Source organism: Strigops habroptila, chromosome 14 (genome assembly GCF_004027225.2).
Source record: "Strigops habroptila isolate Jane chromosome 14, bStrHab1.2.pri, whole genome shotgun sequence".
Lineage (NCBI taxonomy): Eukaryota > Metazoa > Chordata > Aves > Psittaciformes > Psittacidae > Strigops > Strigops habroptila.
This window is the reverse complement of record NC_044290.2, coordinates 1,462,276-1,481,659: the sequence shown is the minus strand read 5'-3', so window position 1 is coordinate 1,481,659 and position 19,384 is coordinate 1,462,276. Positions and strand designations below refer to the sequence as shown.

The 19,384-nt window shown below is 44.6% G+C and overlaps 1 protein-coding gene across 3 annotated transcripts in view; it reads right to left on the bottom strand.

Moving 5' to 3' along the window:
- Positions 1-965: 965 nt before the first annotated feature.
- The window catches only part of SHISA6 (shisa family member 6), a 234,341-nt gene continuing 215,922 nt past the window's right edge, over positions 966-19,384 (bottom strand). For 2 of the 3 annotated variants that reach the window (XM_030506511.1, XM_030506509.1), the window contains 2 exons: positions 14,205-14,357; positions 966-7,165 (listed from right to left, as the gene is read on the bottom strand). In XM_030506511.1, coding sequence (XP_030362371.1) covers positions 6,615-7,165; positions 14,205-14,357 — 704 coding nt within the window. In that variant the 3' untranslated portion in view covers positions 966-6,614. The remainder of the gene's footprint in view (positions 7,166-14,204; positions 14,358-19,384) is intronic. The other variant, XM_030506510.1, reaches the window with a different exon arrangement.

Below are 19,384 nucleotides of genomic sequence, written 5' to 3'. Positions count from 1 at the left end.
ATTACTCCTCAAAGCTTGTTTAATCTATTTAAGCTGAGCAGCAAAGCAAGGGAAAGCTATTCCCAAGGAAAGAGTGAGAATGAGTGCTTGGGATTGATGGGTAAATGATGGGGATGTGATAACTTCTGCACCACACTAAGGCAGCAGTGGGGAAGGACCTGTGGGGCATTAGCCCTGTGATGTTATCTCAGTAGCACTCCTGTGAAACTCAGTGCCAGAGCTGCAAGTTAGCAGAGAAGGGACAGGGGCAGAGATGTGGCACAACTGGATGAGGAGAGATTCTCCCAAGGCCCTGCGGCCCATGGAAGGCATCCAGCAGCTCCATGGTGGGAAAGAAGCACCACCACAGTGTCTGCCCTCCTTCATCTGCTCCTGGTGCCGTGCTGTGAAATGGTTCTGATGCCTCAATGATTTTTATTTCCAGCAACCTTTCTCCATTCCAAACTATCACATTTTTAATGTAAGGAAATTTGCAAAACGCTGAAGGCTTGAAAATGGAAGTATAAAATTTAGAAAAACCCTGCCATGTTTCCCACCCAGCCATAGTAGTAATAAATCCCGGACTCGGTGCTTGCAGAAATGAAACTGCAGTGGTAGTAGTGGGAGCTGTTTAGTGAGGAAACACCCCGGCCTCTTTGGCACTTCCCACATCTTGGAAGAATGACGGGGAAACTCCTGCATGTGCAGTATTGCCAACAGCAAAAGCAAAGTGCCCATTGAAGCCTCCAGCATCACGGAACATTTCACAAGCTCTGCATTTAAATACAAGGCTTCCTAGATGGTGAATGAATAATGGCTTCTGAATGGAAAATTAAAAAAAGACAACTTGAAAATAAAACCTTATGGGATTGCATGATAAAATTTGACAATAAATAGGAACATTTCTTCCCTTGCTATTTTCAGGTATGATGATGATGAAATGCAGTAAAGAAATACATAAAAATAATGACTCTTCCAGGCCTTGTAGCATTCATTTTAATAGATGCTATTTAACTACACACAGAAATATAGATATCTACCTTTCAAACGTTGGTTACAAAGATTGGGAAGCCTGCCAAGAAAATGGCCTTTCCCCGCCCCAATAGATATCAAAAAAGAAGCAATTTATATGTTGAAATTGCTTTTATTTTTTAATCCATAAATATTTGTTACTGACAAAAGTGCAAAAATCCTTAAGACTCTAAATTTTACTAAACTGATAATATTTTTGTTTACAGTACATACAGAATGTGCTTTTACAGGTAAGTATAACAACAAGAATAATACAGAGAAAAACAGTCAAATACTGCTCATCTTGAAGCTTGTTTAATGGTTAACCAGGAGTCTGTGCAAAGTTACAGATACAAATGTACTTCCTCTTCAGTACTACTGTATAATAAACATGGAATCCATAAACTGGGCTAAAGCACAAAAATATCCACTTACTCCCTCTTCAGAAATATTGTCCCCCAAACTAAAAGACTACAGTAAGAAGTGTCTTTCTCAGAGCCAAGAAAGTCTTGCTACAAAAATGTCTAGGGGGTTTGCAGACAGAAGGTCAAGAGCCATCACTGAGCACATGGGCCGAGGGTCAGGGTGGTGTGACGCACGTCTGCCTGCAGCGGAGGTGGTGGGGATGGAGACCTCCTGCTGGAGCCACGGGACGCCTCTTCACTTGCTGCAGAGAGCAGAGACCTCTTCCAGGTGTACACTAATGTGCTGGAACGGGATTGTCCAACTCTCCCCTTGCCCCGGGCAGCCAGTGGGTGAAGCGTAGGCTGGTTTTCCCAGCTGGATTTGGGCACCTCCTTGAACCAGCTAAGAGAGGCTGGGAACAAGACCTTCAACCATCCACTTAGGGACATACAACACAGAAGTGGCTGTTCTCTAAGAGGCAGCCTCAACACAGGCTTATTGCTAACAACACTGTTTATCAAAATATTTAACCCCCTTCTCACATATTTCCCCTACCAGCTTTTAACTCCTCTGAAACACACTTGCATATGACATCTGTATGCTAAGTGTATTTCAGCAGAGTCCCTCCTCCCAGGTTAAGCACTAAATCTGAAACAAAACTAAGATGATCTTTTTCATCATCACATAAACTGAAGATGGCATATTGACCACAAATCAGAACATTTACTTCAAATAAAATTAAAGTCATCCTGTTTCATGATAGTTAAATTTGTTGTGGTGGAAGAAGATGAAGACATCTTCCCAGCTACCAGGAACTACCCATCTCTTACAAAAACTTGATGCAAAGTTCTTGCAGATTCCTGGTGGGAATGCTTCTGAACAGAAATATGCATGAGGGAAGCCCAGGTTCCTGGGACCAACTTTGCAGCTAGCCAGGCTAGCAGAACAGTAGACAGAAATGGAATCCAGGCCAGGAAAGGAGGGCTTACTCCTGGGTAACTGTCCCTGTTTCTTCCCACCCCCACACCCCAACCCCTAAGTAACAGATTCTCATTTATAAAAGCAACATTAAAACATTGAAAAATATTTTGTTTTTCCTTAAAACACCATTCAGTGGCATTAGAAGACTTTTACGACAAAATTTCCATTCCATGTGGTGCCCTGTGTGATTCATTAAAAATAGATTTCCACGTTTCAAAGAATGATTCAATATAGTTTTGAAGCTTAGCTTGGTACAGGGTTAGTCAGAGCTTAATGGTTGCATTTACGGTATGTATGTATATACATGTATTTGTGTGTATATACATATACATACATGTATCTCTATCAATGAGAGTTGTATAAAATCAGTGCAGCTCACTCTTATGTGTTGCTGCTTGGGAAACGCAAATCGATATCAGTTTTTAGGAAATAATATAAAGTTTTCTACATCACCCTCCCCCAGTCCCTGCACATGCACTCTGGGAACTGGACATTCCACAGATATATGTTTCCACCTGTGGGTTGGAGAAAAAGACAGATCAATTCTTCAGAGTATATTAGGTGAATCAAGGCAGATTATATTTTTCTGTACAGAGGAAAGTGACTGCTTCCTGCTTTTCTCCTGAGCGTAGAATATTAAGGTGACTCAGACATGAGGAGAAGAAAACAGAAAGGTCCAGATGCAGGTCACAGTATCCCTCAGAGCTGCTTGCCAGTGAGGGACCCTGACCAGAAGGAGAGCAAAGGGAAATTTTGGCAACTGCATCCCCCCACCTCGGCACTCTCATTCTGGACAGACACTGGCTTGCGACACATCAGACGTGATGTGGCAGGATAATGGTGACAAACAATGTTAATAAAATTGCTTTGCTGTTCTACGGTGTCTGTTGTGGGAGGGTCTCAAAGCACTTCATTGACATTATGGTATGAACCCTCATAATGCCTCTGGAGAATAGGAAAGTGTTACCATTATCACACATGCTGACCACGGGGAACCGAAGTGCTTGCGACCAGGCTGTGGATCGTGACAGCCAGTACTGAACCAAGTGTCCTTTCAGTGACAAACTCTCAGAACGAGGAATAAGGTAAAAAATGACATAAGAACACCTCAGTGTGCTGAAATGTCACTGTTCTAGCTACTAACCCATTCCAGCACACATAGCAAGCCATGGGAAGACATGGTGCCCAGGAAAAAATTTTGATCACAGTGCCTTCCCAAAGAAATTTGCTGAAATTTTTCTGTGGTGGTGGCAGAGTCCCTGAAGAGATTTGGCCTAGAAAGTCTTTTTGATGGTTCTTGTGGGACACATCTGCTTGGAACTGTTGAGTTGATAGCAAAGATGAGGAAATTGGGCTAAGTTTTCTTTGGAGGACTATTGCCCAGGTAGGACAAGTTAGCAGAGGGCCTCGGTCAGAATAAGAGAAGGCTCTGAGGTTAAATGGCCTGGAGCACAGCACAGCATGAGCTACTTGAGTGAAAAATTTCCATATTGGTATCTGGTCCAGCAGCTTCTTATGTTCACGAACAGACCTTTTAAACGAAGACTAGAGCTTGAGACGTACAGCTATGGAAATGGATAGAGAGGACTGTTCACCTAACCGCAACCTCACATGGTCACCTTTGCTCCTCCGACTCTTCCATCTTAACTCCTGGAGACTCTAGGATGGACTCCCCTCTCCCACAGTGTTCACATTTCCCTGCTTGCAAAGGCAAAAATCCTGGTTTGCTTGGGCCAAGAGAGAACGGAAGAGCCCCAGAACCTCAGCAAGGATTACCTCCACATGAGCCATGTGTGTTTCTCTTCACAAGAGACACAAACTTCGGTCTGTGGGAAGGTCAGCAAGGGCAATATTTTCACAGGGATTGCCTTCTGTGAAGAAGTAACCAGTGACTGAGCTGAGGAGCTTGGAGGTAGTCAGGGGAGAGAAGTGTCCATCAAGGGAAGGAGATGAGGAGTGAGCCTTTTTTCTCTTATCCCTCCCATGGCATGAACTGCCACTCTGATCTACAGACAATCCTGGTTGCTGCCCAGATTGATTTTGCCCAAGGCTGCATGGTGATGACCATCTGAACCATGGAGACTTCTTCATTCCTTCCCAGCTCCGTTTCCATCAAACAAAGCCCCAGTACTTCTGACGGCTGGAGTCCTTCCTGAACAGTCTCCATCAGGCAGGGCAGAAGAAAGCCCATGAAATAAGACAGTCTGGGAATGGAAAAGGCCACATGCCAACCCCACTGAGGCCTCCTTCCTCTAAATCCTACCGGGGGAAGATGGCATGCTCTTCCTGCCTACCCCACACCAGAAAAACCTGCTGCTGTACCATAAGCCTCCACACAAGACGCAAGCTCAAAACAACCTACAGTCATTGTATGCTACAGGAAAGATGTGTTGAGCTGGGAACATCATTAAGGCCAGGAGGTGGGAGGTATTTGAGGGGAGGGAGAAGGGCAGACCTAATTTAAGACCTCAGTTAAAAAGGGCAGACCTAAGTTAAAAGTCATGTACGAAAAGGCTCAGTGCAGGAAAGTAGGACATGAAGAGAGAAATACTGGATGGGAATGTGTTTAAAGCCTGAAGTTAGTCATCATTTCACCTGGAGGACAAGCATGCCTGCCATTGGCATTAGCAGCATGAGTGTGTGCAACGTGGTGGGGCTTTGAGTGCACACCATGAACAGTGAGTCCTGCACTAACAGTTACAGCACTGGGTCTTGCTGGCCTTCAAGACCTCTGAGATCCTTTCCTGGCCACAGAATACGCTCTAGTTTGAGTTAGTTCTGCAGAATATTATAGGAACACAAATACAAGGAAAAATATCCAAACCAAACCAAAAGGAAACCAACAGAAACCAAAGCAAAGCCCAATCTGTCTTGAAAGCCAAAGATAAACCCTCACAAATTCTGGGCCCACGAGTCTATGTTTTACAGATTTTACAAATATACAGTATCTAATTAGCATTAATCAGATATACAACATGCCCACTTAGTATAATTATGCTGGATATATAGTTTATATGCATGAAATGTAACTGTCTTCATGGTTAGGATTGGTACTCAGTGGATTTAGAATTTGGAAGGTTTTCTTGGGGGGCATTAGATGGAGACAAGATAATGGAAAATTACCGACCTCTTTTTCTGTAGACAAGACACCCTCAGCTTTGTGCTTCTGCTAAGGGCTAGAAAAAGATTTGCTACATATGGAGTTCTAGGTTTTAACTAAGAGAAAGTTTGTTCAGAAACAGGGGAACTGGGCCAGTAGAAAATGCTTTCAGGAAAATAAATAGGCTCACTGAGTGTGTGGTAGCCTTGGCCTTGCAGGGGTCTCAGTGGAGTCAAGACTTCCCCCAGCACAGGTCAGCAGTGCGAAGCTGGACGAATTCTGGTGCTTTAGGTTCAGCAGTGGCAAGAAGCTGGAGGAAGAGAAACCCTCTTCCTCCTTCCTATTTACATGTTGGAGACACCAAGATACTAGAATGAGCGGGGGAAAGGGTCTAACAAGCATTTCAGCATATTTGTGCTTATTGAACACATCAACCCCACTACTTCCTACACTGAGAGAGCAGGCGATTTGTAGGCACTAGTATGTTTTTATCTTATGAATATATTTAATATAAACTAAAACTTTATTTCTCAGCCAGGCTATTCTGGTCCCTAGATCTGCCAGTCCCCTAGGAAAGTCTGCCCTTGAATTCACTCCAAGGGTGGTGAAGAACAGATGCACGGGTGCTGACTGATAGCAAGCAGTCCGGAGGTGATCCCCAGCAGCCAGAAGTTTACCTTGCTACAGAAAGGCCAAACATGAGAGCTGGCATGAGGACCAAGAGTAGTAACCCTTCCTGCCTGAACAGGGTGCTGCTTTTCCTCCTCCCTGTCTTGGGCTGCATGAGACTGCTTCTACCTGTAGTAACTGAAAAGTCCTAAATTCATAAGAACAATGAGATAATGCAGGTGAGCCCTTCGAAGGAGCCATTGACTACTATGGCTTTCTTTGACAGAAACTGATGCACATCAAGAAATTTCTGCTATTATCCCTCACTGCCATCTGCTTGCTAGCTTGGGTTCTTCTTATGTCACCGATGAAGGGGTGGCTTTAAAAACAACAACGTGGATGGGACTGTCAGAGAAGTCTTTTCAGACACTGAGTTATTAGAGGTTATCTTGGCCTATAAGGCCACTGCAGTCTGGGGTGCTGTGGCCACCCCAGTCCTTAATGAGTATCTACAATGCACGAGGTCATATCAAACAGTCACCTCTGTTTTGCTTGCTGTGCGGTAGTGGTGGTGGTGTCCTGGAATATAATGCAGTTGTTCTACCGTGTTGTGCCTTCGGGAGGCGAATGCTTGGCGCTTGGCGGAGGTTGGGTTCATACCTAAGGTATTGTACAAGTTATTTGAGGCACTAGGATGGGAGTGCATTTTTGTCATCCTGTAGCGATCCAAGATGGGTGTTGATACAAAGACGTCTGTGTGTGACAATGCCCGTGACATAGACTGCTCAGGGTACCCCGACCGCTCCGGGGACAGCAGCGGGTCTTGGGAGTGGAGGCGCTCTGCTGACAGGAGCTGCTCGTCTGAGAGGATCCGTTCATAGGACATGCTAAACTCCTCGGGCATGATCCTCTCAGGAGACAGCACTCTGTCCTGGGACATGGCCCTAATGGGACGGCGGGGCCTGTCCCTCTGGTTGGTCTGTTGAGACATTTTGATGACATTGATAGGGAGCGTGCCCCGGGCTGCCAGGTCGGGCAGGTGTCTCCTCCTCATGTAGTACTCATCAGCCTCTTTGTCAGCTGCGGGAAAGGAAAGGGCAGAGTTAGAAATGTCAGAGCATTGTCCCATGGGGTAAAAAGGGACCGTGTACAGCACACAGCCTTGGAGCAGCCTTCTGCTGAGACCCAAGGGACCATCTACCAGCAGCTGGACCTGGGCATGGACATCCATGTCAGGGTGCTGCCTGAGATGCCAGCCCTGTGTGGGTTGTGTCACCATGGTCTTATGGCAGACTGAGAGTGTTATAATTGCACGCAGACAGGTATAAGACCCTATGCAACGCATCATATCTTGCACCATGACACAACAGATCATACATTGTCGAGTTCAGACTATGGCATTGGTTGACATACACAAACGGTGAGTCATGGAGAAATTATCAAATGTCACCTTCACCATACACTTACATAGAAAGCACAGGGAAGGTGAGCTGAGGTAGGCAAGTTCCCCATTTGGAGAAACTCATACCTCGCTTCTGGCCTCGAATGCGGGTGTGCTCTGGAATCCATGATTGACTTCATCACATCTTTAATGACTACTTCTAAATCTTTGTAAATGTGATCACAAAGCAGGTTTAGTGGGCATGGGATGCTCTCTCTGAGATACTGAATCATCTGTTTAAGGTCTCATTTTCCATTTTTCAGACACCTTGGTTGATACAATGGAATTTATTCTATGGAATGTTTCTTGCTTCATTTGCTTCTCTTTGTTGCTTGGGAACTTAGTACACCCACCCACCCTCCTCTTTTTGGCATTTAGACTCAGAGAGGATGTTGGCTACTGCAGATGCACCCTGATATATCACTTTAATCCTACAGCAGCTGGAATGCCCTGATTCAACCAACTTGGAATTTGAAGATTATGGTCCCTTCCAACCCAAGCCATCCTGTGATTCTATAATGTGTGATAGGTGCTGACAACATCCCGGAAGTTTGCTCACAAGATAACAGTTATGCATTTGTGCCTTAAGGCCTTCAGATAAACCCTGAGTGCTGTAAGCATCTTGTGCTGGATCTCATGCACTGATTTCCTCACCTCCTATAACATTCAGCGCTCTTTCACTGCCTCCTGGACCTTGCTCCTCATGGTCCTGAGAACAGGCCACGTAACCCAGAGGGTCTGTGAGGATGGTTGATCCCCCGTCTCAGCATCCAAAAGTACAAGGTGAGAATATATGTGCCAAAATGCACAGCCTTTTGGCAGCATTGTTGCTGCCAACCTCTTCTTTACGGCCTACACACCACCAAGGCTCTCCTTGGTGGAGAGTTACCCAGAGCTCTCCTCTACTGGCATGCTTGCTGCTGATGGGATTTGCTCTCCCAAGTATAAATTGTAGAAACAAGTCTCTTTTTAAGCTTCTTGGAAGAATGTGTCATTGCAAATGTCAGATATGTCTTTAAAATCACCTTCTAGGAAGCCTGAGAAGGACTGGGAAAATTCATATGGCCACAGTAATTGTAGACATTTTTATTCTATAATGTGGCCATAGATAGACTTGCATACACTTGGTGTGCATAAGCTTGATAATGATGCTGGGAGCTGGATGCACAATAGGAGCTAAGCAATTAGCACTCTGGCACTTGGCCTCTGCTCTGCATGACAGAAGGTCCACTGGATTTGCCCAAGTGACTCCAAATAGATGTAATTAAAGCAGAGAATATCCCAAATGCAGATGTGGTTGAATGCTCAAACCTGGCTGTGGTAATTGCCAGCAGGAGCTAAACCAGCTTATGTGAGTTTTACAGTGGTCTGAGACTGCTGGTGAGGTGGCAAAATCAACTGAATAAAAGTGTTTTGAAGTTGTTCCTTGCCAATTTAGATTAAAAAATGCCGCATGCTTTGGACTTTAAAATTTTTGACAACTAAGAGTGTTAAAAATATCCTTTCCTTCCTTCTTCCATCCCTGTACACAGCGTAGGAGTCCGCGTGGCCTTTTGCTGGCAGTGGCTAAACCATTCAGGGAACTGGTTTCATCTCAAAGGTGTTTCCAAGCTCACACAGACTCTGTCCTCCTGTGATGCTGAGACACATGTAGATGTTGGCACAGTTATTCTAGGAACATTTTCAGATGTAGACAGACTTCACATCTCCATCTCAAAGGAATCAAACCCGAAATGGCATTTTCCCATGAACAACAAGCTGGTTTAAGTAGGCACCAGACAGATATTTAACAGGCTGTTGCCTCTGAAATGTGGTGTCAGTTCATGAGTGTTGCAGAACCAGTCATGGAGAACATAGCTTGACAAGAGGCCGAGCGTGCTGGGTCACACATGTGCCTTCATGCCAAGGGAGAAGCTCAGCACAGCTCTGTAACCGCAGCATTTCTGCACCCAGGGAAAGCAATGAAACCAACACAGCTCCAGGCTTTTGAGACTGGCGACACTGGGTGCTTCACCCTAGCACCTAGAGGGAATGGTGGACATCTGATTGCACAGTTTGCTAAAATTAGAATATGTATCTGGTAACTGAAATCATCCAGTCTGATTCATCTCATCCACATTGTACCAGTAAGGTCACTGGGCTAGTGAGGCTCTGATACTGCTACCCCTTATCTTTTCATTGATGCTCGTGTGAAAACTGATACTTGTGTTTTGAGCCAAAATAAAAATACAATCGAGCATGGTTTTGCCTCATGGCTGTGCTTAAGAATTCAAAAATGTGTCCTTAGTGGATTCCAAAAGGCCAGAAACTATGTGGAAACAGAATAAAATCACTGACTTTTTGATTGGCAGAAGTTTCTCCTTGTTTTAAGTCAACCTTCTACTTCTGGGGCTTCACTCACGTTTTTCATACATTTGGAATTACTGGAAATCACATTTTCTGCACATTTTCAGGACTTTCATAAGTTTTGGTTGTTTCTTTCCTCCCTTTCTTGCTTTGGCAATTTCTATAACATTGACCGTGGCTGGTCTCATCAAACTTGAGGAGTGTTCGAGTGCTTCATCTGACTTGGCTTTAAATAAGCTGATTTGCCCTCAGACAGCTTTTTTGGGTTTTTTCCTTCCTTCCATTTGGAGATAGAGCCCCAAATGAGTGATCTTACTCACATATCTCACCTCTACATGTCTAAGATGCCATCACAGAAAGGCAGAGCACAGCTCCTCTGACACTGTAATTAGAGAAATGAGGTATGTTATGTTTGTGACATTCTGCAAAGAGAATGTGGAAAAGCCAAGGATATTTTTCCTTCCTGTGGTTGTACGCTAATATGGTTAAAATATATGCATACTTTTATGTATGTAAGACCATCATAGTAATTTCTTTGCTTTACTTAAAGGTAGTTTCTTTGCTTTTCTTTCTCTGCAGCTCCAGTGTATTTCCTTTCTGGGCTTGTCTCTCTTGTTTTAATTGGCTGTAACATTTCCAAGCTGCCTAGTCATTTGTGATGCTTCTTTAGCCAATACCAAGTGGCTTAATATGCCCGAAAATATTATCTTCCTTCCTGAATGACCTTTCTCTCTAAGCTGGAGGCACCAATTCCCTTGAGTGCTAGGCAAGATAAGAATTAATCTGGCTGCTCTTGCTCAGCCACATATTCCCACATCCACCCACAGCTGCTCTTCCCACATTCCAGCCTGACAGGGCATAGGGCTTCCCATGGATGTGGTACCCTGCCCCTCAGAGATGCTCCTCCTTGGCTTCACAGGTAGCAACTCCAGATGGGTTTCCTGTTGTCTGTGCCTTGAAGTAAAAGCTGGGGAGTTAAGCAGCCATGGAAGCAGAAATACCACTGCTTGCACGGGATCTGCTTCTTGCTGATTGCTATGCCAGATTGACGTGTTTCTTACTGCTCCTATAAGGCCTAGACCCTCTTCAAGCTCTTGCTCTGGAAGAAGCCATGGTCCTGTTTTCTTAGTCAAATATCCAGCAGAGCTGAGTACCCAGCCTGCTACTCCAGTGGTGAGGAGGTCTCCTCCCCAAGCTGGAGGGATCTTCGGAGGGCTCACATGGACATGGCTGTAGAAATGCCTCCATTAAATGCACAGACAAGATGCCTGATTGCTGGATGGCTGAAGTTGGGTGAGGTGGATCTGACCATAGCCTTGCTGAGCTTTTCTCCTCATCTCTGGCAAGGAGATATTAAACTAAACATTATTTCTTCCTGGATATGCCTTAATTATTCAATTTAGACGTTCTTGGGAAGAAACTGCATTTCACTATCTGTCTCTGCTAACTGTGGGAGAATAAGTGACCTTTAGCTGCCTGACGACTGAAATAGCTGATTAAAAAAGTATCTATCTATCTAATTCCTTTAGTTTTACTCAGAAATATGATGTTTGTTAATGAGCTCTTCACAACATTCTTTTTTTTTATAACCGTGGCAGAGAGCTTGTTAGAAATAAGTAAATATAAATATGAAAAATAAAAGAAAAAAAAATCTTTGCAAATCCCAGCATTTAGATACTTTTTCTGGAATTTGCGTTGCCTTTAGCTCCCTCATATGGAGTTAGAAAATGTATTGCTGGCATTTACCAAGGGCAGGTCTAGGACCTGAGTGCCTATTTTCCTTCGGCTCTGGAGAAGACCAGCCGTAAGAAAGTGATTCAGTGATTCCAGAGGAGCTGAGCATATGCAAGCGCAGTGGGAGCATGGAGTGCTTATCACTTTTAGAGCTGAAACTTCTGTTTAGTTAGTCAAAAATACAGTGTGAGGCATTTGGTTTGACATTTGTCAGGTGCTTTGCAAAAGGATAGTTTGGTGCCTTGCAAAGATAACTAAACTATAACTAGACCTGCCGCTGATGGGTAAATAGTTGCTATTTCCATTGCAGTGTGCAGGGATCCCCTTCTAGGGTGGATGCTGCTGAAAAGCTAAGGGGGTGAATGAACGCCCCTCCAGCCAATGCCCAAAGACTAATTGTAATGTTCTTAGATTCACGTTGACTGTCAGGTATCCTCTGAATGGGGACAGGGCCACCGTCTGTCAGGAAAAACTCAAGAGAGGGATGCTCACTATACTCAGCACATTCTTCAGGATGTGTAATCTTGGCACCTTAACACAATCCTTTTTTTGCAATTTTAGACAAATATCTTGGAAATGCAGTGCTAGAGTTCAATATTTATTCCCTTTTCTGTAATCTACTGAGGGGCAAGCTGGACAAGTAAGGGCCTGTCCTTTCATCAACTGCTGAGCAAAATTTACTGCAGCCGATGGATCAGACTGCTGAGACACCACTTAGTAAGGTATTGCTCAGTGAACAGATGGCATTGCTTGGTGTGGGTGAATTTACACTCAGAGTGAGTCAGGTAAGCATTGTAGGAGTATGTAGAGGAGGGGATTCAAATATGACATACATTTCCAGCTGTTGGCTGTGGAAGGGGTGGGAGTTTCAGTTAGGATTCATTTGTGGGTTTTTAATGTTTCAGTGAGATACATCAATAGCTTTAACAGAATTCAAGGAGATCTCACTGAGAATCCATGCACAATATATGAAGGAATAAACAAACCACAGGCTAGAAGAGGTCCTGATCATCCTTTGCATGACAGGAGCAGCCATCGTTTCTAACCTGTTCTCAGTGATGCCAGAACAGAGATGTCCCAGACTCTGAACAGGAAGTATGTATCCCAGGTAATCCCAGGCATTGAAAATCAATTACAAATTAAACAGCAGTTGTCAGGGCTATCTAGAGGGCATATTTGTTATGCTGAGAAATTTTCATTTCAGCTAAGAAATGAAAATAAATCATCACATTTTAAAGCAGTAATATTAAAGTGCTGAGATTTCTAGTGTTTTCCAATAATAGATAGTGCCATCAAAGTTGATCAAGAACATGGACTCTTCATTGTGGGCTACAGCGACGGGAAAATGCTTGTGGTTGGGAATGTGAAATCCAAATGTTATCAGTGACCAAAGCTCATGGTTAGAAGCAGAGTTGTGCACGTGGCACACTGAACAGTGAAGGTGGCAGGCTCCAGTCACAAAATAACTCACCTCTGTTCTCCAACAGGGTTAAGCACATGCTCACTTTTAAACACATCAAATGTATTTGCCTCAACATTAAACATGTACCATGCTGAACTACCAAGGAGTGGGCTGAGATTTTTATGTGCTACATTTCCATTTCATTTTCTCTTCTGAAAAATCTTCCACAGAGGTTTCTTATTGCCAGTCCGAGGGCTTCCCTGCCACTTAATTTTGTGTATATCACACAGCTGGCTAAATTGGGAATGCAGATTTTATACATACAAAGGAAGGGGGATCTGCTCCTCATCCTGACCTACCTTCAGTGAAGATATTGCAAGGATAAACAACTAAGATATTTCTCTAAATTTGGCAGTATGAATACAAGCTGCATCCAGAAAATGTTCATGAAAACATATATACTACAAACCTAGTGTCAGTCTGGAGAGAGCATTTGCCTGCAGAAATACCACTTATTTCATAAACCCACCAGAGCTGGAGTGCCATCAGCAAAGGTGATGGGCTGGAGCATTTACAGGAAAGCTGGCAGAACAATGCAAGATATAAAACAGCAAGAAAGAACAGATACAAACTAGTGTGAACAGGGTGGTCAGCAAACATGCTGCAGTATCAGGGACACTCCTCAGACCAGTGTATGGCACAAGTCAGGACCAGATCCAGATACATACACCATGAAACACGGTAGATCACACTACTGTCCTCCTACTGAAACAGATGCTCCCAACCATTTCAGCAGCTTTCTATCAATATGGGCTTGTCATCTGGTTTCAGCTACCCCCATGGATGGGACGATATCTCCCCTGGGTACAGTAAAGTGAACTCAGCTGATCCAGAGAAGACAGCTTGGTTCATCTCGACTCCAGCAGAAAGATGACTCTATGAGGAGCAGATACAATGTGGTATAGTGGGACAGGAGGATGCCAGTAAGCAAATAACCACATGCGGTCTCACAGTGATGAAATGACTCTTTCTCTACACTCTTCCTTAATGGGAAGTGACAGCCAGAAGAATCATTACCAGAGACACCAACTTGGGCAGTACAACGACAGAGGGAAGATGGTTATTGCCTTAACATTGTGCCCGATGTGGCTTACAGTAAATGAGATACAAAAGAAATGAAATGAGCAGACACCTACTTAGTCTCTTCAGAGAAGAATATTTACTTGGGTTTGTCTTGACGGCAGACTCATAGGATGGTGGGAGGTGAGAGAGGTTCTGGAAGGACCGGGAGAAGGACAGATCATAGGGTTCGGTGGCAGAAGTAAGGATGTTGTTCATTCGTGGCTTGTCTGAAAAGAAACAACAAAGACATGTCTACAGTGTGCACCCAAGAAGCTGAGAGGCAAGCCATTCCCACAGACTCTGGAAGGGAGAAGAGCTGTATCTGAGCCAGCCTCGGTGACAGGCTGTGGACATAATTCAAACGGGCACCAGCTGATCAGTGAAAATGGATTTTGTGGCTTGTTTTCTTGTCCACAGTGATTATGGAGAGAAGCAAACCGGACCTCAGAAGTACCTGGACCAACCAGCTCTCCTCAAAGCAGGATGGGGTATCTGGTGGACTGTTAGTCACCTCACTTACTGTGGGCTATGTCATGGTGCTGTGGACAGGCCCCACTGCAGCCTGCATGAGTTCAGGCAGTGTCACTTACCTTCACCACAGCAAGCTGTGCTTTCCCCACCATCAGAGACATAGAAATGGGTCTACGGGGTTATTTTAACTGAGGCTGATGATCAAATTGCACTCTCATTGTGTCAGATTTCTGATGAACGCGTTGACCCTGGAGGCTCCTGGCAAAGTCAGTCCATAGGCCCCAGGGAAGTGTGAAATACAGTTGTGAGGTGCGCATCTGGGTGCAGTCAGAAATCAAGGCAAGGTCTGAGGAGGTTACTGATGCAGGGAAGGAGGTGCCACCCCTGAGGAGTTGGTCCCTGAGCTAGTCCCCAGCCAGTGTCAAAATGCCCGCTGTCAGGATGCTGATGCTGAGGGCACTGTCAATAAAGATTGGCACTGAGCATGAACGTTAAAATTCAAATCCAGACAATCATCTGCAGAGTTTTGAAATCTTGTTCCTTTGCTGCAAGCTGGATGGAAAATGATCTTTCATCAGCTCAGCCAAGGGACAGGGACCTGTTGAATTGCATTTATAAATCCCAAGTGTTCAGATGTTAAAACAGGCAGGTACAAGAGTATTAAAAATAGCAGGATCTTCAATTATGAGTAGCAAAGCTAGATCAGACTACAGTGGGCTCTGTGGGAGTTTGCAGCAGTGATGGGATTGCACAAGTCTAAGTCTAAAGGCCAAGGAGGTGGACACTTCAAGTATGGTCTGAAAATAAAACCAGAGGGCTAAATTCTCCAATACAGGTGAGGAGTGTCAGATTTCCCAGATCTTGGGTTCATACATTCCTGCACATGGGAATGCAGAGCTGCCTCCGCAACTTCTCCCCCACTGTGACTTCCCCTAGATATTTTAAACCTCCTGTCACCTACCTTCATATTGCACCCATGCTTCCTAAAGATGGGCTGAGACAGTCTTGTCTTCCAGTGTAAACCTGCTCATGGTTTCCCAAAGCCAGTGTGTTCAGAGCACTCCTCTGCAGCTCTCAGCAGACTTACATGCCCAGTCCTCAATTCAGAGGCATATGTGCCATTTGGGGTATGCCAGGTTATCCAAGACACAAAAGGCTGAGTGAGGCAGGACCTATCAGAGATCTGAGGCCACCCATATTTTAGCATTTGAATTACAACTACCATGTCAACAAACTAAACTCTTGCTCCTTCCTGCCCCTGTTGTCACTGAGTCTGTGTATTCTGCTGCGCCAGGAGTTTCCTCACAACGAAGCTTCTGCAGAACAAATCACAACAGTGCCAGGGTATGATCATGAGTGAAGGAACAGCTTCCCCTCTCTTTGAGCACCAGTGTGGCACCAGCATGGGATACCCAAACTTTGTGCGATCCCCCAGTGCTGGCAGCAAGCAAACTGCTCCATCAGGAACAGAGGCTTTGCCTGTTTCAGCAAGCATTTGAATGCTGTCCTCTGGGCTTAAAACCTGAGAGCCAACGTCAGCCACCCCACAGAAAGGGAACAGCCCAGCTCTCTGCCAGAGCATCATTTCATTCCCAGGTCTGAGAAATTATGGGTACTTTCTTACAGAATTCAGCAATGGTGAGAATTTCCTCTTAACAGTGCAATAACCATCTTGGTTAATAAGCTCTTCTTTCCTATTGCTTATGTACATCTCTGCACTCCTGGAGCAGGGTTATTGCTAGCAAAAAGAACATAGCCCCAAGTGAGCATATAGCTAATGTGTCATCTCTCTGAGAACATTATTTTCTTGCTGATGACTTCAATCCATGTCTAATAGACTGACTGCATTATTAGGAAGTGCATCATATTCATCAGGGTGCTGGAAACAATTGATTAGATATTATCCAGTAAAGAGAGACTGTATTAGCATTGAAACTATGTCCCCACTCCTATTTGCGCTTGTGTGGCAAGGACCCTGGGGTAACATCCTTTTACAGATTTCTCAGCCAGAACCTGTTTCTAATCTCCATTTTGCATGAAGGGTTGGACATGCTGAAATAAGCCCAGTCATATGTATGGAATGTGTGTTCAGTGCCAAAGCAGGAGCATTAATTGACTATTTGCATGAGGTGTGTGAAATTAAAAGTGCCACATATTTATCTGATGGGCTTGTGCAAAAACAGTGCATCTTCGTACTGCTTTTTCCATCCAGTCAGTCAGGAACAGACTGTAATGATTTTGGCAAATGAGAAGTCACCTTGAAATCCACTACCCATCATTCAGGAAAATAAGAGATAAACTGAAATGACCGAAGATAATTTCAGATGACTTTTGCATAATGTAGTTTGAGGGCAAGATCAGAGAACTGAGAGGCTCTAGGAAGGAGAAATATCTTCTGTAATTTGTATTCTGGGACCCGTTAGGCAGAAGATTCGCAGTAGTTCTCCACCCCTGCAGTGGATTTGACTCATGCTTTTCTCAGGCATCTCTCCTTTTTGTTTGTGGTGTTTGTTGGTTCCTACAGAGATGCAGGACATAATTAATGAAAAGGGTGTAAATAAGAAGATCTCCATATTCCCCGCAAGGCAGCTGAGGCTGTACACTGCTCTGTTTTCCAGCATTCCCACTCATTCCAGCCCAGCTCTACATTCTGGGCAATGGGAGATGACTACTGGAAAAAAGAAAACATCCCATGGTTACAGGGATTACTTTTGAAAGCCAATATTTCTGCACATCTTCCTCACCACCATCCTGCAGCCAGGTGCCATTTAATGCCTCTCTGATACATCATGCATTCTGGGCACAATTTGCAAAGCTCTTTAGAGAGGGAAATGGAGGAAATAAAGCTCACCCAGTGCATAGCACATACACCAGAGTTGGGACTATCATCCAGCAGTGCCATTTCTCTTGTTTTCTGAATTCTCTGTGCTACAGCCTCGAAGCAGAAGCATCTTTTTACAGCCAATGCTACATCTTAAAATTCTGCCTGTGTCTCATTAATTCAGCAGAAGGCAGCTCAACTTTGCAGCATTCCTTCATCCACTGAGCATCAGTGGTTTCAGAGCACTCTGACCACAGTGCCGTGTTGCTCCAGCCACTGGTGGGGCTGGTATCATGGCCCAGCACCGTCCAGAACTCATTATGCTGCACAGTGTTGATACTATTCACTCAGGAAGGGAGCAGGCATCTCTGTGGAGAAACTCTACCTTTGCAGATCTAATCTCTCTTGGACACGTACCAAGCAAGAACTTTGCATTTCTTCTGTTTCATGAGCCAGATCTGTTGGGCCAGTCCAAACCCTGTTGTATTTCCATGAGAACTGGTAGACGGGGCTCAGAAGGTTCAGACCATGCTCTGGCTTAAAAACTTGAGAAGGTGATGCGCTGGAGCAGAGTGTCAGAGCTCTGCACTCTTCCTGCACTGCTGGCACTGCTGGACTGCTAGAGGAACATGTTTCCTGATACATCTTGTATCCTGAAATACCCATTTCAGGGTATATGGCCTGTGGTGATCATGTCACCCCCATGGAGGTCAGGGGACTGCAGTTCCCTCTGTGCATTGGGATTGCAGTTACAACTGGCCTCCGAGTAGACATACGGATTCACTCCTCTGCTTTATGCATGCACTAAGTTGCTGCCTGCTCTGTGGAGGAAAGAAATTCATTCTAAGTTGAAGGAGAGCCTCATTTCACTGTTGATGTTTCACAGCCTTTCTGCAAACACAGGGCTCAGAAGCAGTTTCAGGATCTCTAAAGCTGGAGACTTGTGTTGTGGACATTATACCTGAATTCTTTTCGAAGTGTCTTGCTCTGCCCCTGTTCTTGGAAGGCAATTTCTGTTTCAAATTGTGTTTACATGAGGTGCAGCACTTTTCGTGCATAAGGGCAGGAGCAGATGATACCCAGGACAAAAAAAACAACCCACCGCCAAAGTGAATTTATGACAAAGTTTTAAACAAAGCTCAAGTGGCAAAAGGGATGTGCTCCATATTTGCATACGAGCCTGCACATATGCTGTGTGAATTCTGCAAGACATTTCAACAGATGCCTTTTAAAACATTCACCCAGAGAAAGCAAACAATGTCACCTAGGAGTAGCTGATACAACCAAGCCTTCTGCTGTTCAGCTTCAGCTCAGCATCGCTTCAGTCCCCTGTCAAAGCACGCACTGCTCCCCCAGCACTGCCTTCTGCTCAACCACTTGAAGGCTCAGACACAAAATCTCCTATTCTGATGCAAGCTCTTGCAAAGGACTGTGTTCCTCAGGAAAATCTGGTGGCAGCTGATGACGTTTGGTAGCCTTCTGTGCCAAGACTTAGCACCTCCTGAGCCATCCTGGAAGTGACATACTGTTACAGCATGCAAGGAACTGATGTGAACAGACTTCGATTACAATTTACAACATACATTTTCTGTGTTTGCAGGGGGAACGATCTGTGTTTTCACACTCCTTTTATGTTACAAACACTGTTATTAATCTATCTTTTGAATCGCCAATGAAGCATCTCAAAGAGGTTTATACATTTCCAGGTCAGATCCTCCATAGTGTAAATCAGCAGCTCTCCAGTGAGTAGCTGCCCTCATTTATATGAGCTGGAGATGTGGGATTCTAAATTCAGTCAGTGATAACAAATCTCTGCATATCAGGATGGTGCTAGAACTAGGTCTTTCAGGGCCCATGGCTGAGAACTGAGCAGCAATCTGAAGGGGTAAGATGCAGAGAGGATGAGGCACACCAGCACATTGCAAGATGATGTCCTTAAGTGCTACAATATATATGCACAGC